The 27,154-nt window shown below is 38.9% G+C and overlaps 1 protein-coding gene across 2 annotated transcripts in view; it reads right to left on the minus strand.

The window, feature by feature from the left end:
• The window catches only part of LOC119495593 (protein eyes shut homolog), a 102,873-nt gene that overhangs the window by 55,792 nt on the left and 19,927 nt on the right, over window positions 1-27,154 (minus strand). For both annotated transcript variants that reach the window (XM_037782225.1, XM_037782224.1), the window contains exons 10-16: window positions 26,627-26,840; window positions 14,320-14,510; window positions 14,067-14,158; window positions 11,383-11,533; window positions 10,317-10,429; window positions 9,636-9,886; window positions 1,052-1,228 (exon numbers count right to left, since the gene is read on the minus strand). In XM_037782225.1, coding sequence (XP_037638153.1) covers window positions 1,052-1,228; window positions 9,636-9,886; window positions 10,317-10,429; window positions 11,383-11,533; window positions 14,067-14,158; window positions 14,320-14,510; window positions 26,627-26,840 — 1,189 coding nt within the window. The remainder of the gene's footprint in view (window positions 1-1,051; window positions 1,229-9,635; window positions 9,887-10,316; window positions 10,430-11,382; window positions 11,534-14,066; window positions 14,159-14,319; window positions 14,511-26,626; window positions 26,841-27,154) is intronic.

The following is a 27,154-nucleotide window of genomic DNA, read 5'->3' on the forward strand; positions in this document are numbered from 1 at the left end:
TGACAAATTTACTAATTTTAAGTCAAACCATGATGTTTCCTAAACCTGACTAAGTGGTTTTATTGCCTAAACTGTGCTTTTCTTCGAATTCACAATGTTAACCACGTGTTTATCGCGACTGCACTGTAGTGGAGTGATAGTTTGACGCACTGGGCTACCCATTGCGTTAGGAAGTGACACCGAGAGGTCCTGAGAAAGCGTGACGAGTTGGGTGTCTCCAGGTGACTTCTTTCTATCAATTCAGTGATTTTCAATATTAATATTTGCGTTTGATAAGTACATGTGTTTTGTAGAAAATTAAAAAAAAACACCACGGGCAGTTGCTCCACTCTTTTATTCTTCCTTTGTGCAATCATCCTCTTACATTGTGAACATGTTATTGAACTTGGATCAATTCAGAATTCACTCAGTGTTTTTCTTGTTTTATTTTCCTGCCTTGTCTATGGCACCATAACTGTTGCTAAGCATCCATCCATAAGCATCCAACTCAGAAATAGCATCATATTTCCAATATAATCAGAGGTCGATGAACAAAGCACAGACTGATGTATCATTTCTGCATTATTAGTGAACCAAAAACAGACGAGGTTGAGCGCAATAATAATAGTGATAACAAGCATGACAGTCAAAAGAGGGGAAGTTTTTCAGTCAAGAAAATGTCCCGTATTTATAACATGTAATTTAGAATAGATTAGTCTAGTCTGGACTTGTAAACGTAAAAAAAAAAAAAACACCTTTACAGTACATATCTGTATTATGGCAGATCAAAATGGCCATTTATCCCTCATTCACAGCACAGCAGCAACATATTACCCACTACAAGCATCATCATTTAAAGCACTAGGAAATGATGCTATTCATTGTAGGCTATAAAGATAATGCTTGTGCACTCACAAGGACACACGTTAGGAAAAAGCCGTGTGAACAGATATTCAACAAAATGGACATATTACGTAAAACGGATGTGCATATTATCCACCCTTTATCTCTACTTGCTTTCGCAGCATTGCAGTGCTTTCAAATGTTTGCAATAAAAAGAGACTGTACTCACTGTAGAGGATGGTACCCTGTGTGGATCTTGTTTTCAACGTCAAATAGAGAATAACAGTGGTGTCCTTGACAGTAGCAGGGAGATTATTACTGGCACCAGAAGGCTGGAGAAAGGATGAAACAGGCTGCAGCTCCAAATAAGATGTGCCATCGAATGAGGGGATATATACTGTGGTATCTAGAAAGAAAGAAAAAAGAAATACAAATTGATGAAATGCATTTAATTGGAGTGAGAAAAGTGAGTAGAATCCTTAGAAAACATGTTTACTTCAAAATATGACACAGTTACGCTCGTATCTAAATGAAGAATGACATATCTGGTAAAAGCGATGCCCTACAGTGCTTTTGTTAGTCAACAGAACAGCAAGAATTGGCTGGCGTGTGCCTTCACAGCACTGATACTGTAGCTTGCCTGTGAGCAGAGTCAGCAGGGCCCTGTCAGTTATTTCCCACTGGATGAAAAAGGGGTAGGACTTTAAGGAGAGGTGGAGGAGGTTCCCGCTCAGGTCATCAACTCCACAAGCCAGTGATGATCTGCTGGCTTTTACACAAAGGACACTGTACACCTGGTAGATCACTCGCTGTCCAGGTGCAGGACATACAGTCGATTCAAAATAGGCCACCATGGCCTCAGCTCAGGGGATTCTACCTTCAGAGTCCAGCTCTCAAGGAAAACTGCAGTTTATCCTCAGCTGAAAACTCATCATATACAGCATGTGCAGGGCTCCAAAAACATATTTTGTATTGTAAGAGAAATATTAATATCCTCTCATGACTCTTGCGTTCACTTTTTTGGGAGCTTTGATGTTGGATCAAATGGATTTTTAAAGCAGACCTGTGAATGACTGACAGCATTTAGAAGAGAAAGTAAAAAAAACAAGCAATATAAAGAATACGGAGAAATTTGATAACGTACAGTAGACAGTGGTCTTAAAGTTGGAAGTTTCCATGATTGACTTAACAGTGGCAATGGTAGAGACAAACAGATGTTCAATCAGTGCAGGCTGTTCTCATACACCGTTCATAGCTGTACCTACATAACGTTAATGCACTCTAATTCGTGTAATATCCACGAAATAAAGTTGTATGTAATCCACGTAATGGTGAAGCAGCAAGTATAAAGAGCGACAAAAGCCCCATAGGGATGGATGGGTGGGTCAAAAAACAGACTTACGTTCAGGAGACTGGTGTTCGTACCCCGTGTGAAACCAGAAGTCAGCGTTGATTTATTTGTCACGTAACTTCCTAAACCTAACTAAGTAGTTTTGTTACCTAAAACTAACTAAGTAGTTGTTACCTTAACCTAACTGAGTACTTCTATTGCCTAAACCTAACCAAGTCATTCTTTTCCTAAACTTAACAAAGTAGTTTTGTTCCCTAAACTTATGCATGTAACTAGTGGAATTTGACACGTGCGTCGCGTTTTGCTGGACATTCGTAGGAAAACGCACGAAAAATGAGGAATAACTTTTGGGAAGATATCTTATCAGTGTCAAAGTTTTCTCAAGTAACGTGGTTTTGGATGTTCACAAACGTAAATGTAAATGTCACAACTCAGTGTATAGGTTCATATTCTCAAAGTCAAATTTGCACACGGTCATGTTGTGTTGCTTCAAGATTAAGAAAATCAATGCACACTTTAGCGATCAGTTCTATGCCATCTATTGTAACCTACTATTGGACAGTCAGAGAACAGAGGATTATGGCTGCTGCTCTTTGGATCTCTGAGTCAGATGCTACTGGTGGACAGTGGTGCAATGGGTTTATTCATACCAACAGTTATAACTGGATATCAGTCATTCATGACAGTTTATCCTGAAAATGGCCTTAACGGGGCTCGCAAAGAAGCCAAGTGATATAATAAGTGAAAATATCAGCAGGGTTTGACAATAAGGACTGGTCGAGGTCTATAAGGGCCAGTAACACAGTCCAGTTTAATGATCAGTATCCAGACCAACACCAGAGAAGTGTTTCTGGTCACACCATTTCTCAAACGGGTCCTGTTATCTTCGCCTGTGTCCTCCGACACTTTACGAATCTTGCTCTTTTCGCGGCCAATCAGAGTGGATGACCCTTCAGAAGTTACGCAAAGAGTTAAGAGGAGCAGACATGAAAGCCAGTACTTCAAATTACAAAGAGAAAATGAAAACTGTGTGTTCTTCTGTTGTGGAAGGAGCAGTTTTCTTGGGCTGAAAATAATGAATCAATCCTGTAATGTTTGCTGGCAATTTCTGAGTAAGGCAGATTGAGCTGGCTCATTTTTAAAGGCACCAGCAATTACAGCAAAACGAGCTGGCAGCGCCTAAGCAGTGTGTTGGCAAAGCAGGAAGCCGACAACCCATCATCAGGTCCCATTAATGTCAGAAACAAAAACAGAAAATGCGCACGACCCTAAAAAAGTCTCATCTGATAGCTTTTAAAAAAAAATATTTGTTATTTCTCCTCACTACATTTACAGGTTTCTGGTCTTGATCTGTGAAAACATTAGGGCCAATTCATATTTTTTATCATTTCATTTTTGTAAAAAATTACACACATCAGATTTAATTACAGTCAATTAAGTACCTCCTGTTGTCATTTTGCTGCTGGATATTGTTGTAAATGCACAAATAAAAGAGTATTTATATTGTTTTGAAAAGAATATGGGTTAATACTGGGGTCAGATTAGATTGGAGAGGATAAAAGTAAAATATCAAAAAGAGAGTTTAGAAGCAACTCATTTGACAAAGCCAGGTTTTTAAATAGTTTACACCAAAATATGATTGCACTTTAAAGGGACAGTGTGTAGGATTTGGTGGCAGCTAGTGGTGAGTTTGCAGATTGCAACCAGCTGAGTACCCCTCCGCTCACTCCTCCCTTTCCAGTAACGTGAGCCGCCAAAGCATAAAACCGTGGAAACGCCATTTGCCTCGCTCAGAGGATATCCTTACAATAACAACACTACTTTAGGAGCAACGGAAGTCAAACGGCAGCTGGCGGTATCACGGTTTTGAACTTTCAGAAGCGCGCTGGAAAACTACAGTGGCCTTCGGGTAACGTAAAAACGTGAAAAGCTGGTGGTTTGTCCATTCTGGGCAACTGTAGAAACATGGCGGTGCAACATGGCAGACTCCATGAAGAGGCTCTGCTTGCTATGTAGATATGAAGGGCTCATTCTAAGCTAACGAAAACACAACAACTCTTAGTTTCAGGTCATTATACACTAATGAAAACATAGTTATGGATATTATAATCCCTTTTTTTCTAATAGATTCCTGGAAATGCTACATACTGGCCCTTTAAATGAGAAAAAAAGAGTGCACGATCTTATTGGATTGAAGTGGTAGATAGGTAAAAGTTGCTGAAAAGATATAAATGGGGCAAAACTGTGCTCTCAACTTTCATTTTATTATTCCTCTGGCCATCATCACAGCTTCAAATATACGAGAAGTAAGGACATAAGGTAATGAGCCGTAAAAGGAGGTCATGATCAATACAGACCAAGTCTGAATAATTTCCTGCCTCACTGGTTCCCTCTTTTTTTGCCTACTTCCATACCTTGCAGCCATTTACTCCGTAACTAATTTTTGTGATCACTTAGCTTTCAATTGAATGCTTACATACTTGACAGAATGTCTTTTGCAAGGTCTACGACCCACTGTGTCTTCTTCGGAGAGACAATTTATCATAGCTTATAACTCTGACATGCCCAGATGAACTGGCTTTATCTTGACAAAACCTGTCTTATGGCTGGCTACTTGATATCAAATACTCACTCAACCACCAGGCACTGGCCTGGATTACTGTGCATCCCACCAGAGGTGCAGCCCCAGGGTCCAAACATAAGAGAGCGGCACTCACAGCTCACACACGTCAAGCTTCTTATTTACAGGCCGCACATGAGATACCAACTAAATCTGACTGAGGAGTAAGTCTGAAAGCTGCTTCAGATTGACAGTCTTCATGTGCTAAAAAAGATTAAAAAATAAATAAATATATAATTGTAGTGATTTAGCTGATGCGTGGAGATATCGTAGATGTGTGCAGGTATTCTGTGTGTAATACTGTCTGAGAAAGACTTGTGCATTTGACAGTATGACACCTGACAGTATGACACCTGACATTTTAGCTACAAAGGGGAGTTAAAAGCTTTAAAAGCTTTGCTGTGCATCAAAAGTTAATATTACCAATCCCTGTTGTAGTCTTAATCCAGCACTGACAAGTGAATATAAGATCCACTGGTCACATATACAGTAAGGAGGAAGAGGCAAGTAGGAAGTGGTGTTAGCCACTTTCATTGGAAAAGAGTTGGCAACAATAGGCTCCGTTTTTTGATTGTATACTTTTAAATTCCGATTACCGACCCGACCTTTAAAGCGGCTATAATCAGTATTTTACAATGTATCAAATGACAATTTGAAAGGGGTCACACATAGTGTCGAACCTACAGGGAATTAGCTCTAATAACCCTCTGTACTGTACGAAAGAGCAATATATTTCCCTCAGGAGTTGGTAGAGACCAAAAACAGAGCTATTAGAAAGTGAGTACTGGACTTACATTTGCCAATTCATTGCTAATGTTGCTTCCTTGGCTGGATGAGTAAATAAAGTGGCCACAAAATAAACAGTTAATGCTCGTTTTAAAAAAAACAAAAAACCTAAAGTATCAAAACGAAAAATACTCATAATGCAAAATGGCCCAAACGATATATAATATTTTAGGAATATTATATCTGTTGCAATAAACCAGAGTTTAAATAATCAATGGAAAAGGTGGAGATAATTCTAACTAATGTATATACTGCTTGGTATATAGACTATAGCAGTACATTATATTTTATAATCATATGTTTTGTATGAAAAAGCTTAATAAAAAAAAGTAACACAGCTGACATAATGTAGTACTTAGATGTGGTAGAGTATAAGTATAAGTAGCATAAAATGTAGTACCTCAAGAATTTACTTATGTACAGTACTTGATTAAAAACAGTTACATTTAACCATTTCATGTACACCTACACATACAGTATATACTTGCATTTACATACTCTTGCCCCATAAGTCTATATGTTCTTCATTATATATAAAGTTAAATGATCAACTATTAATTACATCAGATTAGACCTTCTTGAACAATAATTTAAGAGGCTCAAGTGCATCCTGATATTTCTCTTAGATACTGTATGACATGTCAGCATTTCATCTAGGACACAAACAAGTCCACATCATTAGTCACTGGTTAGGGTGACTCATCTATAATTAACTGGGAGCGGGGGCTTTATTCGTCTCTTATGTCTATTCCTAATTCAATAAGATGTGAGGACAAGGTTGTCACCCGGCAAAGTTGCTGTAGCAGTACACATTCCCAGACTGTCAGCATGTAAACAGCCCCTGGACTCCGTCTGCCTGCTATCAGAACTAGTGTTGCAAAGCACATCGCTGGCTGAGTGCTCATATGAGATTGCACTCTGTTAACCTGAGAGACTGAACTGCTTTTGAGGAGGAGAAATTCCTCCAAACTCAGCAGAAATTACTCTAAAAGGCCACTGCTGGTATTTAAAGGAAAAGTTTATGAGTGTGACAAGTTGAGGGATAAGCAGGAACTTACTTTATGGTCATGGAAGGAAAAAGGCTGGGGGTGGATTTATGATTTATTAGGAAAAAGTAAAAAATGAAATTACAAAATTGTGAGAATGTAGCATCTGATTCATTTTACAGGTGGGGATTTACTGTATATATTGTATTAGTATGCATTACAACATCGCACAGTCAGGTTATAATGCATCTTTGGCTTCTCCGGGTTGATTTCTAATTAGTAAGGTTAGCCTTAAGCTTGCACAGTGTCACACACAATATGATGGAAATGGTTAATGTGCTGCAGTCACACGTGATGATATTTTGTGGCACATTAGTAATTACTGTACCCTGCCCTGACCCTGAGAGGTACACTGGTGAGAAATAAATGAATGAATAAATGAGTGAATGAATCAATGAATGATTCATGTTCCTTATACTCCCTGCTGGCTGTTTAGAAGTTGGCCAAAGCATCTTTAATAACTGGCTTAGCAAAAGCAGCATCTCTGTCATGTAAGCAGCACGTAGCTGTCTCCCACGGGAAAAACAAATGAGAGTGAAGTCCTTAAAATAGCATCGGTGTTTGTTACAGCGCCTGGAGAGACAAATAACATTTTAGCAGATTACTTAAACACCTGTAAATTAGCATTTTTAGAAACACATGGCAGAGGTGTCAAATAAGGGTGTCAGACGCAAACAGGCGGCTCGGGCCATGTTAATGACTGTCAACGGTAGCTTTGAGCGGCATTCTGTCAGATTTCCATGTATTCTGTAAATACGAGATTATGCTATTAAGCCTAAATCACGTTCAGGGGTTGTGAAGGTGAAGATCAATCCAGTTTTCATTGTTGAAACTCTCTGAAATGCTAATAAGAATTTCCATCGCTTAGCATATTCCCCAGGCTTAGAGTGTACAGCAACAGCACATATGACATTTAGTGGCTACTGTTATCCAAAGCTCCTTCTTTAAAACCCATGACTGACAGCATTGTTAGTGCAATGCAATGTTATGAAGAGAAAGATTATGTAGTTTACAAAGATAACAGTGGCAGATTACCACTCGAGTTATTTTTTAAATGACTAATTTCCTTATTTAATTTCAGAGCCGCCAACGTTACCTTGAACTCTGGTAGCTTCCTGTAAAAGCTTCTACACTGTGGGGAAATACTACATAATGCAGTGGACGTAACCTGTAACCCCACTAACTAGTTAGGATATGCTCCTTGGCTTTGAAAGAAACAATTTGTTACTACTTTAGATAGAAATTAGCCAGATATGATAACAACTGCAAATTACATTTGAGCAGATAAACATAGTTTAATCCATTTCTTAACACATTTGCTTTGGTGTTTTTGGTATCACTCTTACTACAGCCCATAGACTGTTTATAAAGATGGACGACCTGACAGCTCCCCAAAAGTGAAGCCAAAACATCTGGATCGCCCCCTGGTGGCTGGCTGCAGTATAGGTCACAAAGCCCGCCCCCTCCATGTTAGCAGATGGGACATGGACCAAACTAAAAAGTCAAAGTACACGTCAAACATATTTTTCCTACAGATGGGTTCTGTCATTTTAGGTAGTTCTTATCAAGTTGATGTACAGTATGTCCAAGTGTTCATTTTCCTGATAAGTTTGGTTTTAATTTATTATTTTATGCTATAAAAAGGGGGGTGAGACGTCATGATTGACAGCTGTGATACGCTCTCGCTAGCAAACTGTGGCCGTGTTCGGCTCGCGGTTGGTTCGGGCCGGTATGTGGGCGGGACCTTGATACCGCATCTCCACCGCCCGATCACTACTGCGCAGACTCTGGCTCCATATGATGTCAAAATCTCAAGTTGGCAGCTCCCGTATCTGGGATATTTTGGCTTCACTTCTGTACAATGGGAGGAAGTGGAGACGCTTCGTCCATCTTTAAATACAGTCTATGCTACAGCCCCATGCACACCACTCCCAACATGTGGAGCAGTCCAAAGCTTGTCTTGGCCTGCCGTGCCTAGTTCTGAACGCTAAGCTACGATTGGTCAATTGCTGTTTGGGGGAGGGGATAAGCAGACAGTCAATTTGAGATCATTTGAATTCCACTTATAATAACATGCACTTAAATCCTCCTACATAGGGAGACCGGTAAAACAAAATGCACATACCACAGTTGATTTAACATACGTAATTAGCTATCAACATATGTAATCTATATTAGCACTACCATGTTGGAGGATTAGTCATACACTGTAGCTGGAGTGCAAGGGAGTGAAAATGGCTATCATAAACAATCAGGAGTCAATCAGTAGTGAGCAGCTTGGCTTGCCTTATCAAGCACACAAACAATTAATTTACAACTCTAGTGTTACTGCTGTTGTCACCAACAGAGAATGACTACAACAGCAAAATACAGGATGCTGTTTTCTACACTGTCAGAGCATATCATGCATGGCAAGAGTGGTAGAAAGGGACGTCAGTAAGTGACATAAGTGCACTGAGAAGAAATCTGCAAAGGAAAAACTTCTTAGTATGTGTGTCTAGTGCTGCTGTCTCCTAATGTCGGAGCGGTTGGTACAAAATACATACTGTATTTTTTGGTTGGGCCGGGTGAGAACTGAGAGGTGATGTCCATTCTACAGGAATATCTAGCGCCTGCTAACATCACGTCGCTGAATGTTCGAGCGTGTGCTGCAAGGTCGTGTTCTCATTCTCAATGAGCGTTGGAGGTGAATGTGGACACGCGGCCGATGGTTCAAGCTGCTTATATGGATCTTCCGTTTCATTAATCATATCCTGAATAATTCACATCGCTCAAAATTCCTAATGCAGCTCACTCTATTCTCCCTCATAGTGAAACCTATTAGCCAAAGAGGCTCAGCATATATTAACCAACATAATTTGTTGGCTGGCTCTTCATGATACCACTATGGAGGTCACATTACAGTCGGTTTTTAAGCTCTTTAATGCTTGTGTGTGTATATATACACTGTATATCACCTATAAAAACTGTAAAACTCTGTCAGCAAAAAACAATAAATATCCAACCCTACCTTTCTCACAAAAAGTCCCAGTAAAATGAAGCGGGCAGTGACAGGAAGGCAGAGCTCCGCCAGGCAGCTGATGACATGTTCCTCCGTTGCGGCAAAGACCGTCACGGCAAGCTTGAGGTTCATGCAGAGGATGTTTTGGTGTCTGTGTGGGAGCTGCTATTGTTGTTGTGTTCACTGTGTCAGGGCTGGTTGATTGAGTTGTCCTACTTGAAGAACTTGTTGTGGATGCTTCTATGGCATACAGAGTATCTCTGTAAAAAAAGGGCAAAAGTTTTAGTCGTTTAAGTGGGCAAAAATCCAATTCAACATAAGAATTATTTGCTTTTAAGGCAAAAGATATGAACTAGATTCCAGCTAATTTTACCCATTAAATGAGAGGTAAATGTAAAGTATAGTCATTTACCAAGTAGACAAATTTTTGACTACAATCCCAGGCAGAGAGGGGTGTTATTTATTACAATAAGTGGTTGGATTTTCACCACTGTGTCAGATAAAGCAAAATGTGACTACTAGTGCTTGTGTTATACTTCATTATCAGAGTATCAAAACATTAACACACAAGTGTGTTGATGTTTTGGGGTGATTTTTCTTGTGCGAACTAAGAAAACTAAAAACAACACGTGGAAATTAATCAAAAGAAGATATCATGATGAAGCCATTGATTTATTTTTTTAACTTTACCTGCATCGGTCTATGTTGCTGCCGCTGATGGCATCAGATGTGTAAAAGCTCCTCAGTTTATTGAATTCAATTATTTCAATGCAGCCGGTATAGTTGTGGAAAGGTTTTGCTCTCTAAGGGGGAAAAAAACACAACTTTATTTAGACAATTGATTGCTTTTTGTAGTTCTTTCCCATCTTTTACATTTGTATTATGATGCAGTTTAAGAGATATATATATATATGTATATATATATATATATACAGGATATTAGGGCTGTCAATCGATTCAAATATTTAATCGTTTGATTGTCCATGATTAATCACAAATTAATCGCACATTTTTTATCTGTTCAAAATGTACCTTAAAGGGAGATTTGACAATTATTTAATACTCTTATCAACATGGTAGTGGGCAAATATGCTTGCTTTATGCAAATATATGTATGTATTTGTTATGGAAATCAATTAACAACACAAATCAATGACAAATATTGTCCAGAAACCCTCACAGGTACTGCATTTAGCATAAAAAAAATGCTCAAATCATAACATGGCAATCTCAAGCCCAACAGGCAACAACAGCTGCCAGTGTGTCAGTGTGCTGACTTGATTATGACTTGCCCCAAACTGCATGTGATTATCATAAGGTGGGCATGTCTGTAAAGGGGAGACTCCTGGGTACTCATAGAACCCATTTTCATTCACATATCTTGAGGTCAGAGGTCAAGGGACCCCTTTGAAAATGGCCATGAAAGTTTTTCCTCGCCAAAATTTAGTGTAAGTTTGGAGCATTATTTAGCCTCCTTTGAGACAAGCTAGTATGACATGGTGTTTACCAATGGATTCCTTAGGTTCTCTAGTTTCATATGAAACCAGTATCTTTACTCTAACTTTAAAAAGGTTGTGCGCGCTACAACCTCTGAAAAATAATCTTCGATAAAAAAAATGATATGTGACTATTTGCGTTAACACGTTATTATTGCATTAACTTTGACAGCCCTAATATATATATATTAAAAGTAACAATCAAGCAACTTTTAATGATGTATGTCTGAACCTTATGATTTCTGTATTGTAAGTCTTACCTGATTGTGTAGATATTGTTGTGGCAGACCACCTGTGAAGACGTGATTTCTTCTTTGTATGATGTTTCCCAACCAGTAATTACTTGCTGTACTTCTAATTTTCTCATGACCAGAAAGAGTCAGCTCTGCCTCACAAGGGGTCAGGTGTTGTCTATAAAAAAAGTATGAACACTTCAGGTGAAACAAACAGTAAGCACAGGTCCAACAGTTGTACTGACCTAAATACTTTCAACACATAGAGAAGAGGTGGGTTGTACAAGGGGTCGTTCAATTATAATATTCACATAATCACGTCTTTGTTCTCTCTTTTTAGAAACTTGTAACAATGTCACAAAAGAAATCTCAAACATGTCCGTGTGCTATATTCCTACAAGTTAAAAAGGAAAGAACTTTTGCGGAGAAAACAAGATGGAGAAAACAAGATGGAGAAAACAAGATGCCCTTTCAAGAAGTTTTAGTTGACATTTTGACTTTAAAAAAAAAGCCTTTTCAAACTAAAGAACAAATGCTACCGAGATAAACCGCCGCAACAGAGATCAGCAACTTCCTCTTGCAGATAACATGGGATTTAAAAATCTATTTTTTATAAATAGTGGTCTGAGAAGTAGAGTAAAATACAGAATGCTGAGATTTAAAAACTGTGGTAAATGTGCAAAACTGTTTTGTTCACTCCGTTGATACGTTCATTGATCACAATCCCTTTTCTGAGGTGCGACTGCTGACCTCTATTTTGTTTTCTCGAGGTGTCTTATACGCCTTCACACAACTATTTTGGACACACCCCACAGCCATTCATTGATTTCAAAAACCAATTCTCCATTTTGAAACAACAGGGGAGAGCAGATAATTACCTAAGTGCATATTCTGGAGTAACCATCTGCAGCTCGAGGGTACTCAGGCCACGGATGCACAGTCTCCTCTCTAGCCCCTTGTTCCCCGAGTGGAAGTTAGGAGGTCCGCGAAGCAATCTAGTCTGATTTGTTAAGCCTGTGCTTTGCAGGCTGTTGCATATGCCGGCTAAACACTCGGGGCACTAACTCCGAGCTGCATAAGTCCTTCCTCTAGAGCCAGCGTGGAGAAGCGGTTAATTTAGAAGCAGTCTGCCAGAGCGGCCTGGCCAGCAGCCAGAGGGCACTGTGCTCACTGTCCTTGAGAAGTCAGCCCCACTGGGTTTCTATTTAACATATTGAAAAGCGTCTTTGACGGGAAGATATATTAAAAGTCTATAATGAGTTAGGCGGTGACGTTGAGGATGGCCATGGTGTTGTAGCTCTGGGTCAAATCAGACAAAGATGGACGGACTCGGCCGTCAGACAATTACAAAGAATTTGCTTTGTGACACCAGGAACCATTTTTCTATACTCCCAACCCTCTAGTTATGACAGCTCTCTTTCTTGCAATGTCTCCAAGGGGTTGGTACAGAACATTATGATTGATTCGTACTGCTGTTGTATTTTTGTTGCGGAAAAAAACACAGGGGTGGAGCCTCGCAGCCCCTTGAACTTGATAGGCCTTTCCAGCTGCACTTGCATATTTAGGGCAGTGCAGCTTTCAGCCAAGAAACATGAGGCAACCTTCCCACTTTGCTTTGTTTCCACAGGAGATAATTTGCTCACCTTTGGCACAGTATGTTCATAATCACCTTCAGTACCTTTTTTTCTGTGTTAATTTCTTTTCTCTTTCAAATTTCATCTTCAGAAAACCTTTCTACAGTCTTTTAGTCTAACAAAACAGAACAGTGTTTTACAAATTGTCTTTTGTCCAAACAAAACTCCTGCTAAGAAATGATGAAATGGCCTTTTTGCGACATTGAATAAAGTCTCTATACTCTCTCCTCCAATGCAAAGCAAACTGATTTGATATGAGTTGAACATCAGCCACTTTGTCTCAGCTTCCAGCTCATACATAATAAACTTTGTGTCTCGAAGCTGAACCACATCTTTCTCATGTCAGAATATAATGGAAAGGGCTGGCAGCGAGATTGCACATGGGCTTAGGAACAATATAACTAAAGGGGCCACAGCCTCACTTTAAATCATTTAAACATTGATTTTGTGCTTGGCTCTTGCTTGTTAATCTTTTCGTAATGAAAAACTGCAAATGAAGACTTTAGAACAGCCAATAAAACATGGTCAGTGATCACTAATGCATTTTAATAGGCACATTCTGACGTTTGCTTTAGTTCTTTAAAATGTAAGCCCATTTGCTCATTCGTAATAACATCTAAATTCGCAGTCTGGTGATTCCTGCCAATTATATATCTTCCCCCCGGTATTAGTTACAGCCCTTCTCTGAAAAAAAGGTCTGCCACACTTGAAATGAGTGGATAACTAAGGATCAAGTTAATACCACCTGAGGTGCTAACACTATTTGAACAAAATTTGTATATTACTAAGACCCTCTGTAAGTAGCTTATCGTGAATGTGCCTCTTTCTTCTCAATAGAAAATGTATTCTCGCCTGAAGCAGGTACATAACACACTGCATCTGGGTTAATGTCTTTGTTAATACAACCTGTAAATTAAAAGCTGTAAAATTAAAGTATAACTCATTTCCTTCTGATATAGCATGTTATTTTTTTCTCATATTGCAGCTTTTTTTTAATAAATTGAATATAAATAGAACACATTATCTGAACGTTCACTTAGATACAAAAGGTTAATTAGAATATAACAAATAACGTACCTGATATTAACAATGTGAACCTTGCCATCATCAACATTAATTAATGTACTGATCCGTGTAACCTCTTCCTCTTCGTTACAGCAAAAGGCATACTAGAACAGAGTTTAAAGACATGTTTTTTCATGTTAGTGCTCAACAAACCATATAAAGACTGTGCGATAGCCATCTTTCAGGGGCAAACATGAGAAAAATGTATGTATGGACTACAAAACAAGCAAATAATTATGCATCATTATATAACTTGAGTTGTTACCTGCAAGATTCCATCCAGGATGAAGAGTTTCATGAAAAAGAAATCCCCGTTAGCAGGTCCTTGGTCCACATAAAGTATAGTTCCCTGGGTCACTAGAGTCTGAAATCTCACAGTAATGTTGTTGAGTGCGCTGAGGTCAATGCCCCCAAACTCCAGGTATGAATTCCCAAAGTACTGAAGGTAGCTTGAATCTGGGAAATGACAAAATACAGAAAGCTGAAATAGGGGGGGAAAGGGTAACAAAAGCAAGATACAGTGCAGTTTAGGCATCTTAACTGTCAATTCTGCTGAGATTCTCTATTGATCCCTGAGAGAAGAATTCAACTTTTCACTCGCTTCCTCCACAGGGAGGTCAGTGCACAGGGTGAAATACAGAAGAGCAACCTCAGAATTATTAAAGATTCAGAGTCTAGCTAAGGACACCTCAGCAGGGCAGATGCTTGTTGCCACTGAGGCTTGAATATGGCCTATCTGGTTTTGTTATTCTGCGGTTGCACACGCTACTACGGAAGCTCTGATAGGCAAGTGAGGAAAAAAAATCCGGTGACCCATTTTCTACGTCTGATCTAAATTGTTTTCCATCTTGTGTTTAAGACTTAAGAACAGGTGAAACAAGGTTTTGCTAGGATAATCTTTCTAAGTTCCTTAATTTTTCATATGTGAAACAGATAGGGGAAAAAAAAACTTTTGCCAGTCTCAATTTTTTAAGTTACTTTTTTTTCCATCTGTGAAAATCAACCTCCTGGTCTAAAAAGTGAAGCCAATGCTGAAGTGCCTTAAACTTGCATTCTTTCTAATAGCCAGCAGGGGGCGACTCTTCTGGTTGCAAAAATAAGTCAGATTGTATAGAAGTCTACGAGAAAATGACCCTACTTTTCACTTGATTTATTACCTCAGTAAACATGGTAAACATGAGTTTCGCTCCACCCTCTCACGTCACTTCTGGTTGCAAAAAACCCAAGATGGCGAAAGCCAACATGCCAAACTCCATAACATTCCTATTTTCTTCCAAGTGAGTTTTAATTTCTCTGTGTGCTTTAAACACAAGGTACGTACATGTATATTGTTTGTTAGTCAGTTATGTAACATTACTGTCACGTCTTTCTTGAATGAAAAACCTATTGATCATGGCTAATCAACAGCTAAAACCTACAGTAGGTTAAGTCGACTGCATAACGTTGGTTTACTGTAACGTTAGACATGGTAACAGGGACACTTGCAGGTATAACGGGGATGTTTGTTTTTTGATTATTATTTTGGATACTAGAGAGAAATAGACTGTAATATGATTTGCAATGAATTGGGGACACTTGAGTGAAATGGACTATTCAATAACGCTATATTCTGATTATTGCATTGAACACTGGAGTGATATGGACCGTATTATGATTTGCAATGTGTTGGGGACACTGGAGTGTAACAGACTACATCATATTTTCTGATTATTGAATTGTCAGGAGCTTGTCTCGTCTGTGTGTGTGCTTTAGTCTTGTCCTGTTTGTTCTGTAATGTTATGGTTATGATGGCTGCGTTTTTATCTCCAGTACTATTCTCTGTGTACACCAATGAAAATGCAATGCACAACAGCAATTTCAAGCTATTTAAATATGCTGATGACATGGCTTTAGTGGCTCTTTTCCACAAAAATGATGATGCCTCTGAATATTTTGCTCAGGTTTCCAAGCTATGGTGTTTGGCTATGGTGTATGTCCAGCTCATTGTTGATTAATGCTGGGAAACAAAGGAACTTATTATAAATCAAGGAGTCCCACTATCACTGCTTCAAGTATCTGGGAACACACATTGATGACAACAGAGTTTTACAGACAATGTTTATATGTGAGAAAGTTAGTCAGAGACTGTTTTTAATTAGGAAACTGAAGGGGTATCTCTGTCTAGTATGGGCACTTGACTTCAGTAAATAGAAACAAGCTGACCAGGATTGTTAAGACAGCAGGCTCGCCAACAAAAGCCATTAGATGACCTCTACAGCACATCTGTACACAGGAAAGCCCTGTCAATCATCACTGATAAAACCATCCTTACCACCCTTTGAGTTTGATTTGCTACCTTCAGGGCGATGCTGTATAATATCCCTGGCAAAGAAAAAGATGTGCAATTGTACTTTTATCTCACATGCAATTAATGCATTCAACAAACTAAACTTAAATATAAGAGTGCAGGCTGTACACCATGGGTATGAATGTGATGACTGTTGTACAGTTCAGAGATCTTTGATCTGTAAATGGGATCCAAATAAACTAAACTAACTTTACCTAATAAAGATGAGTGGGATATTTGGACACTTGCTAAAGGAATAGGATCATTTTGTACATGTAATGGTTGCTATACACAACAGAAAAAAGCACTTTGGATACATTTTTGGCAATTTAAATCAATATGGTTATTATTCATTTTTATTATATAGAATTGGATGCTGTTTATTGAATATTGCAATTATACTGCAATGTTTATTCTGTCTATTAATCTGTCCTTCAGTTGACACCATTGATACCAATCTAAATCACCCTCGAGGCCAGTCAGCTCATTTCTGTTTGCTTGATATTCCAGAGGGAAGTTCAACATTTGACTTGTGGGTCCAACAATTCCATCCTAGAAGTGTCTGGCACGTCGGTAAAGGTCGGAGGAGGCCGTGTAAGGTTAATAGGCTTTGTTTATTTATTTAATGAATGAAACACTTAAGTAGTAGCAACTATGACTCTGAATGATGCCGTCTTGTTTCACAGAGGGCAGAATGAGACCTGATTAGCTGTGCCTAGGTAATGTGTTATTAAGTATGACTCAAGCTATCCAAGCATATTGGAGCAGTGAGTTAAACTTGATTTGTTTTTTCTTTTAAACATCTCTTTATTGACTTTTACAAGAAAGAAGACAATAAGAAGACTAGCATCGACAAACAAACATAAACTGAACAATTACAAAGCAGAGCGTTGCATTGACATTATACTCCAACTAAACCTGATTTTGCTAGCAGATGAGAAAATAAGAATGTGTTAGTCTTACCTTATGAAGACCTTTATGTGAAACACAGTAATGATAATACAACGTGCAATGCATTAAAAAGACACAATTTTAGCTCACTCTCTCAATACATTAGATTTTATTTTTTTAATTTTATTAAGCCTTTATTTTTCAAGGACAATCCCTTTGAGATTATCAATCTCTTTTTCGAGGGAGTCCCGACTAAGATGGCAGCATAAAAGTTTCATATAAAAGCACAAACCACATTATAATTATGGTATATACTCTTGTATATTGAAAATATCCTTGTGTTAAGTCATGGGGTGTTATGATTGTGAAGCACCAACCACCTACAGTGTTTTCAAAATCATAGGCACACTTGCTTTGAATGAGGTGAAAAGGCCTGGTAGATGGATAAAGTAATGGACGATGGTTTATGCTCAAATGATTGGTAAAGTGGTGTTATAAAGCATACTTGCTTGATATTTCACTTGCCATGGGTGTCATTAATTCTGGAGCAGTAAATAGATGATGTATTTGGGAAATCTTAAAGCTGGGGTAGGCAGTATATTTTGGCGTCATTGGGAATAACCTTTCAGCAAATTGGAATTCAAGTGCTCTGAGAGATAATTAGACTTCTGCACCTCCTCATGGCTCCGTTTTTCAGGCTTTAAAAAATCTAGCCCGTAACAGGAGACTTTGGCCAATCACAGGTCAATTCAGAGAGAGAGCAGGGGCACCATTCAGAGTCATAGTTGCCGTTACTTAAGTATTTTATTCACTGATGTGGCTCACACCTTTAGGGATGGAATTGTTGGAATATCAAAACAACAAAATTGAGCGGACATGCCTCAAGGGTGATTTTGATTGGTCTGAGTACCAACGGTTCAACTGTCAATTGGAGGACTGATTAAGGATAAGCATTGTACTATAATTACAAAATCCTTTTTCTAATATTTGGCTCATATATAATTTGCTTTGTTTATGCTTCCCTTAGGTCATATTATTAGCAAATTTAAAGGTATCTCATATCACTTTTTTGCCAGCTGTAGGTCTCTTTTAAGCCTGATGAAATTCACTGACTTTTTTGCACAGTTGTCTCACTGCCATTAAAGACAGAATGGCTGAAAACCTTTTGCAGCTAAACGCAGATAAGACCGAAGTCCTTATCATTGCTTCAGACAACATAGCTTCCAAGGTTGCTCGTTGTATTGGCTCCTCTTCTCCGCTGTACAGGCCTATCTTAGAACTCTAGGTGTTGTATTTGATCAGTTCATGGACTTTGATCAACATATCAAATCGTTGACCCGTTCCATTTAAGAAACATTGCTAAACTTAGGTCTGTTGTATCACATCCTGAGCTAGAGATGATCATGCATGCATTTATATGACCCCAGCGAGACTACTGCAATTCCCTTTTCACCTGCTTCAGCAGGTCATCTCTGAACCGTTTACAAATGGTCCAGAACGCTGCTGCAAGGCTGTTGACCAGGTCCATTAGGATGACTCACATCACACCCATCTTATTTTCTATACATTGGCTTCCCATCAAGTTCAGGATTCACTTAAAGGTTTTAGTTCTCACACATACAGTCCTGCATGGCTAGACATCTGAGTACATACAGTATCTGACATAATGCTCCACCCTTATATCACCTGTAGGTCACTTAGGTCTTCTGACCAGGGCTTAATGGTTGTCCCTCGCACTCAAACTAAAAACAAAAGGTGACCTTTGAAGTGGTGGCTCCGACACTGTGGGATGCTCCTCCTATAGACATTAGATCTGTGCTCTCTGTTGACGCCTTTAAAAAACGCTAAAGACTCACTCAAACTGGCCTTTGTGTCACCTTGTGTTTTCTAACATCTGTTTTATTGATGGTTTTACCTGTTTTTTCTTTTCTTGTAAAAAACTGTGACTCATGTTCTATGAAAGGTGCTATACTAAATAAATAATTCTTCTTCTTATTATTATTATAACATTCAATAAACAGCATCCAATTCTATATAATAAATATGAATAATTACCATATTAATTTAAGTTGCTAAAATCAAAAAGTATCATTAAATGTACAAAATGATCCTATTCCCTTAGCAAATGTCCCACTCATACGTGTTTTTTTTTCATCTTTATCGGTAAGTTTAGTTTAGTTTATTAGGATCCCCATTAGTTACAACAATGCAGCAGCTATTCTTCCAGGGTTCCACAAAACAGACTTTACATAGTGACAATGCAACCATTACAACTTACATAGAATACAATAGAATAAACTTTATTGTACAACGGAGGCAAGAACATCGTCTTTAGTCTCACCCAGGAAAATATAAACACAAATCATTATATAAAAACGCGATAATAACACTTTAACGCAAATTTGTTTTAACTCAATTAATTGCTTCGACACATTAATGCAACTTAGGATTTTAGGTTGTAGCGAGCTCAGTTTTAAAGCTAGAGTGAATCCATTGGTACTAACCATGTCATACTAGCTAATAGATGAAGGAGTATAAGGGATGCTAATTAATGCTCCAAAGTTATGCTAAATTTTGGCGACGAAAAACTGGCATGGCAATTTTCAAAGGGGTCCCTTAACCTCTGACTTCAAGATACGTGAATGATTAATCATGCGATATTTAAGTTTGTTGACTAGGACTGACCTCAAACCCCTTCAGTCTCCCAATTAAAACCAGTCTCTGACTAGCTTTCTTACATACAAAATCAACAATGTCTTTAAAACTCAGTTTGTCATCTATGTGTGTATCCATATTCATAACCTTGGCAACATGGATGAAATACAGCTTGAAGAGAGTATTGCACAGTGCAGGCGATTTAGTGTGGGAAGGCAAAACGTAGATAATTATTATTTTGAAAGCAGAAAAAAAGGCTTTAAGGGCTCTTGGTAGCATCACAGTTTTTTTTCCTTTTCTCACTGTACAGGCGTACTGTAAATAGTCGAATTTGCCACAAAGCTGTGAAGCATGCAAATGGCACTATATTAGGTGAGGGGGGGAGTCTTGGCTGAAATGAACATATTCATACAAGTTTATTACATGCCTCATTTTATAGTGGAATAACATGGCTTATATCATCTATGAGAATGGGCAATTATGGGACATTTCAGTAGAAAGTTCCACTGCCCGCAAGCTTATTGGGGGTAGTGACGCAGACAAACTTAAAAGACTGACTCAGACTGCAATTGGAGGCAAGCATTAGGGACACTCATGCTCAATATATTTCTCATTTGAAGGAAGTAGTGCAATTTGTTGCAGAAAAGTCAAACCGGAGAGCCTGTTAAAATGAAAAGCATTCCTGGATGCACCTGTCTCATGCTCTGTCTGTTCTTATCTGGAAAAAAAAAAAAAAAAAAATCATTACGCTAGAGAAATCAGCAAAGCTCCTTTAAAGTTGTTGCCATGATTAATCGGGCAGCTGCAAGTGAGACCTTTATCAATATTTGTTACGCGTCGAGTCCTAATAGGCTAGACCCCCTTTGATCTGACAGCGGGCCCCCGCAGGGTATTTGGCAAACAAGCTAACCTAAATACCCCCCTTTTCTCTGGAGAGCAATATGACCAATACCCTGAGGAAAATCCCCAGAAAAAAGTGAGAATTATAAGGAGCAGACCTGCTGTGATCAGTGAATTAATGAGGATAAATGCACGCAGCAACAATGCTGTGCTGTCTTCTGCTTCACTCCTGACAATGGGGTTTGCCAATGCTGATGATGGAAAATTACCCCTCAGAGACAAAGCTATTCATTAATTTTAAAGTCTTGTTTAGTCTGATGTAGTCTTTGATGCAGTCTGAGGCTGCTGCCAGGAGGCAGTATCATACCTCATTAGCAGTTTAGCTTTAGTCTCTCCTTCAAAGGTCTCCTGTTTTTACCGCTACCTTACATTCTCACACCAGATTTTTCATCCACGTCTCAAGTAACTAGTCGGGCTAAATCTAAATTGTAAATGTGTACGATCCTTAATTTTTCCATTTTCAATATCTTGTTTTGAGCAGTATCAGTATTGTCTTTTAGTGCTGTTACGATGAAAAAAAAGAAGGGCTAACATAATGCTGACCAAGGAGGTTGTCACCACTGGACTCAGTTCAAAAGCTTTTCTAGTTTCAATAGGAAAAGAAAGTTGCCTCAGTGGGAATACTCCGTGAAATGAATCTTTCAGATCAGATTTAATTAGGGCCAGTCTTAATACATGTCCATAAAAGAGGTGAGAAAATTGATATGAGTCATATTTAATGTAACTTGGACAATGTTGCAGCATAGACTGTATGCGGATGTCAGGCAGGTTAAAGCACCAGATATTCCTCTAGAAAAATATATTTGGAGAATAATGGACTTAAGATAAATTAATATGAGAATAGACTTTAGGCGGAGGGATTTAATTGATATGGACTTAATGTCCCATTTATTTTAAAAAAGGCAGGACGAGAGTCCTGTTTCATGCCTGATTTATTGGGTAAGGTAATAGACTGACTGATTGAACTTGTCACAGGACAGAGATAAAATACTGCTGAGGATCATTCCTGGATCCTCGCAATTTCAGAGCCCTGAGGGAAGGCAAAAGGTCATTCGGTACTGTACCTACAAAACTGGCAGAAAATATCTTATAGTCAAGATATGTGATGTAAGATTTAGTTGAATATTATTATACTGCTGACACACACAGAGGAATAAAATCCTAAATATAATATGGCTTTTAAAAATGTACTGTCTAATTATGTCTCTGTTGTCTGGTTTTAAAAATAACTGATGAAATTACTCCAACGCACTGACAGTGTACAGGAGCACACTCACAGGCCAGAAACTGCAGATGAAATGACAAATTTAGACTCTGCTTTTTCTCATGAATATTCATCATAACTGCTGACGTCATCATGACTCACTAGGAAAGCTGAGTCACTGATTATATCGAAACGGTTATAAGCACACTAATCAGGCAATGTCAACTTAATCATAAAGACAAATGCTTAACGTGCCACACGGAACAAATGCATGCATGTTAAACTGAAGGTCAACAAGGTGACTAGCCCCAAGACAGGCGGCACATGTTTGAAAGGACCCACGTTGGCTAACCTCTTACTCATCAAGTTGATTTTGAGGAGCTTAAGTAATTTCATTTCTCCTACACGTGGCAGCGACAGATAACAGCTTCACCTGCGCCGCGGTGATCACTCCAAGGAAAGTCAACCAAATCGTGGCTTAGCTGCAGTAAGCCTCCCTCCACCAGCAGTGTCCTCTCGAGATTCCCATCAGCTCTCATATTGTAGAGCTAAAATAGTGTGAAGCTCAGCATTGAATGTATAGCGATGGGGGGCAAAAAGAAAAATCCAGGAGACATTCATCTCGGTTCGTGGAATAAGGTTTCTTTTTTGTAGCTACTTATTTCCTGAAGTGAACTTATTTTTTAAATATCAAAATTAAAGGAGCTAAATGCGAGATTAGGAGCATTTCTATTGCCTCCGCACGGCTCTGAAAATGGCGACAGCTGAGCCGGCGGCTCACAGCTAGCAGTGTTAACACTGGAAACAACAGAAAAAACGCTGAAAGAGATAACAGTGTTTACCTGCCCTAGGCAAAATTTGGATTCGGAAGTGTGAGAAAGAGAGTTACAGGGATGAAAAGTGTATTTCGCCTATATGGTGTATGCCTTAAGCCAGCTCTGGATGCCGCCGTCTGTCAGGACAGAACCGGCGTATGAGCGCAAGGCAGAGCGGCGGCCGTGAGCTAGACAGTGAGGCACGCTCACATGCACAAACATGCACTAAAAGCACAAGCGGCCGGCCCGGCTATGTCAACAAATCACAGAAAAACTCGGATTACAACACACACAGAGGGAGAGCGACTTCATTCTCTGCTCAGGTAGACATTACTCCTCTATATCTTTACATAGACAATAGTTGTTTGCTGCTATATTAATGCTCTGGATATCAAATTTAGCTCCTTTAAGAGAAAAAAAAATCAACATTTTGAGCTAATTCATATGTTCTTAGGTTGTTAAGACAAGATGGTATCCTGTACTGTCAGTGTATTGCCCCTCTATGTATAAATTCCCATTGACGTGGTATATTTCAAAGGTTGTGGAGCAGTCTTCGGTTTAAAGGAGCACTGTCTGAGTCTATTTCAAGCAGCACCAAGGGCACTGCATGCATTTAGATGGTGACCTAGTTAGATAAACTCACGAGTTTCTGGGTCCCCTTACTTTAAAACTTATTTACTTTGATTATGCACTCATATATGTAAAAGAGTAAAGAGATGTTTCGGTGCGTATAGATGCGTGGGCTTGTTTTTCTTTACCTGTGTCTTAACCCTCTCTAAACCGGTGCAATATGCGCTGGATGGGGGCTGGGTCAGGTGCAGCGGGGAGGACTCCATTATGTTTGGCCCACAGTGATTTTCAGAGTGTCTCACTGAATTGGTTCAAGCTCGTCTGTGTTCAATAGGTCTGTTTTACAGCTCTGTGAACAGTTTCAAAGGTAGACAGACCTCATCTGTCAAGGAGTAACAATCTGCCCAGTGCTCCGAATTCCTCCTCTCACACGGACGACTCAATCAAATACCAGTAATGTATAACATATTGTGTTCTGTGTCTTCATTTGAGTGTTAAAGGATGTGGTGCCAAATAATGATTGGACTTACCACTCTTTCAAATTATTGCTCTCAAATAGAAAGAGAGAATGAACTTTAGTGGCCAATACAAAACTGGATTTTAACAGGATTTTCTTTCCCCACAGCTGCACAAACTACGACAATCTCTCAATCAGAGCTAATATATCATCGCCTGCTATGTTCCAAAGGCTCTAAAATCACATTTGGAGTACCAGCTCAGTGGGAGTCTGCTCTCTTTGAAAACTGGCAAACCTTGTGCAGCAAAAAAAGTTTGGGTGGGAAGGACAAGGGAAGGATAGCTTTGTAATTTGTTAAACCCCCCCAAAAAAAAATAAATCCCTGGGCCACCTTCAGTACAAATTGATTGGTGTAATGGCTTATCAGTTTAAATAATTTACTGTCACTTTCTTGCACATAATGTGAATGGAAGTAATAGCATAGTAATTGACTTGATTCAGAAACATTAATTTGGGTTGATACAGTGCCATATTCACAATGATTCTCTTTCCAGATGCCAGGAGTCTGTGTTTTACAGTATATAAATATAACTCATTATCATATCGATCTAAAGTTTTGCCCTCAAACAAGAAAGTTAAAATCAAAAGTTATGTAGAACCATCCTGAACACACAGACAGGTTCAAAAATGAGAAACTAATTTGAACTGATGCGAAATAGAAACTTCCTAAAATTATGCAGCCTTTGAAGTCGTACATGTCTTTCACAATTAGGAACTGAGCGTAACTGCGTATAAGTCTAGTTAACCCTCCTCCTACCGACTAGGGTCCCGGCAGACCCCAGAGATTTACTTATTGTCATACCTCACAGGTGCTTTATTCTATCTCTCCAATATTTCACGACTGTGTCAATCAATGGGTTCCTAATGACTTCATATCATGGTTTTCTGTTTCAATTAATGCTTTTTATATAATAGTTTTAAATACCAATGTATTAAAGCACCAAACTGCAGCCTATGCAGTTTTAATAGATAACACAGAATAGAAATGACCATGATATGTAATGAGATATTAAGGAAACATGCTAAATTGAAATACTAGCTTCTCTGACAACAATGCTCCAGCCAGGATTGTTCTCCTTTGACGTTTTCATTCCGGTCCGGAAAGTTTGTTTTTATTTTTGGAATCGGTGTGATCCCGTCCACTGTTCATTTCGACACCCCGTTGCCACATATGAAACAAATTGTCACACAAACACAGCCTTCTGCAGCCATGGAAGCAAGCTAACGAACTGGATCAACAGAGATAACGTTAACTATAGATTCTACCAGACCTGAAAAGCCTCGGCACATCTCTCTGTGGTCCGCGTGCAGCTGGGTTATCAAGGCAGCGAGTATTTGAGACAGACAGTCGGTGAAGTGATTCCGGCTACTGCTGGTGGCCAGTGGCTAACGCGGTTGTGTCTACAAGGTAACCCTCAAATTGTGAAAACGTGCGCTAACTGCTATCAGTCACACCAGAGGAGCGGACGGGCGATGGCTCCAATGCTTTGAATTTGAACTGCAGTACCCATTTTAAACGCTGTCAGTCCTACATATTGTTCCTTTAAGTACCCTGCCTTATATCATGTATAAAATCCGTGTTATGGTTCATATAATACAGACATATTATTCATTACTATCAATCAATCTATTTATGTATTTTGGAGTTCAATCACATTGGAAATGGTTATCTTTGTCTTCTCTCTAATGTGCAAAACAAACCGAAACCGTGACCAAAAACCGCAATACAAACCGAACCGTGGGCTTGTTGACCTGTTGCACCACTATACAGCAGACACAGATTTCCTCATTTGTCTATTTTCATTTTACACAATATGCAAATTAACTGTAACGTTCCTAAAATAATAACCTTTTTTTTTTTTCTTCAGATTACGTTATTACATAACTAATAATGTTTTGAGAGGAAACGAGTTAACATTTTACTAAGATGGTTGTTTCTTACAGTAGTTTATTCAGTCGGTAGTCCTTGTATGTTAAATAGGTTGGTAGGATGAGGGTTAAAAGAGAGCACAAGGACACATCAGCATACGCATGATCAGAGCCTTTGCTTAAATAAAGGTAGCACTACAACAGTGGAAAATACTCCATTACAAATAAAAGTCCATGAGTGTTTGCATTAGTATAATGTAAAACATGTTTAAGCAGCATTTTACTGTTGAAGCTGGATGAGGTGGAGCTACTGGTAGTTTATCTACTTTAGATACAGTTAGTTTAGTCCAGCGGTTTCCAACCATAGGGGTCAGGGCCCCTCGAAAGAATCACAGTAGAAATCTGAAGGGTCATGAGATGATGATTGGGTTAGGAAAGATGAAAAGAAAAGTTCTGCTGCAGAAATAATAATTTATTTTTCAGACTTTTCTCGAATCTTTTGAATTTTTTGTGGAATATTTTTACATCTTTGGGCCTCGAGCAGTTATTTGGATGAAACCGATGTGATGGTGAATGTCTCTTTGGTGAAACAACTCAGACATCTGAAATGTGAAAAGTGGCCCCAACTAGCTTTTTTATAAGGAGTCACAAGCCAAAACGGTTGGTAACCAATGGTTTGATCTTTAGCAATGTATAAGCTTATATGATTTTTTTATGTAATGTATTCACCTGGAAGGTAACTAATAATTATAGCGGTCACATAAATGTCGTGGAGCAAAAGTATCGACTGCATGTACTTGCATGCATGCACAGTGTGCTGCGTACCTGTGGATTCCTCAGCTGTTGTTGCCGGGCTGAGTGTTGGCGTCTGCACCCTGGCTGTGGAGCCGCGAGTGGTGTTCTTGACTACAGTCGCCAAGGGAACAGCATCCGTAACAGGAGGAAGGCAGTTGACCTTGTTGATGCCATCTACACAGGAAAATGCTTCTGGACATGGATTCAACAGGCAGTCATCATAGTTGAGCTCACAGTTCCTCCCCTGTGTGTGTGGAAAATAAACAGCCTTCAGATGTGTCCTGTAACTTTGCGATGAGATGCTAAATGGGATGTAATATTTACAGCTTGAATAATTAAATTGGCATTAAGTAGGGAACATGAGATTATATAACAATAAAAAAAGGCTGTTTTAAAACTTAAAAAAGTGATGCAAGATAGTATCTGATTACTGACAATTCAAATTCAGTTTTTTTTCATGCACGTTAACATAAAATGTCATATTGTTTCCTAAGTAACTGTTTGTGGTGTCAATTGTTTATATAAAGGTGGGCTATAGTAGCATTAATGCATATTCAT

The sequence above is a fragment of the Sebastes umbrosus genome, chromosome 10, assembly GCF_015220745.1.
Source record: "Sebastes umbrosus isolate fSebUmb1 chromosome 10, fSebUmb1.pri, whole genome shotgun sequence".
NCBI lineage: Eukaryota > Metazoa > Chordata > Actinopteri > Perciformes > Sebastidae > Sebastes > Sebastes umbrosus.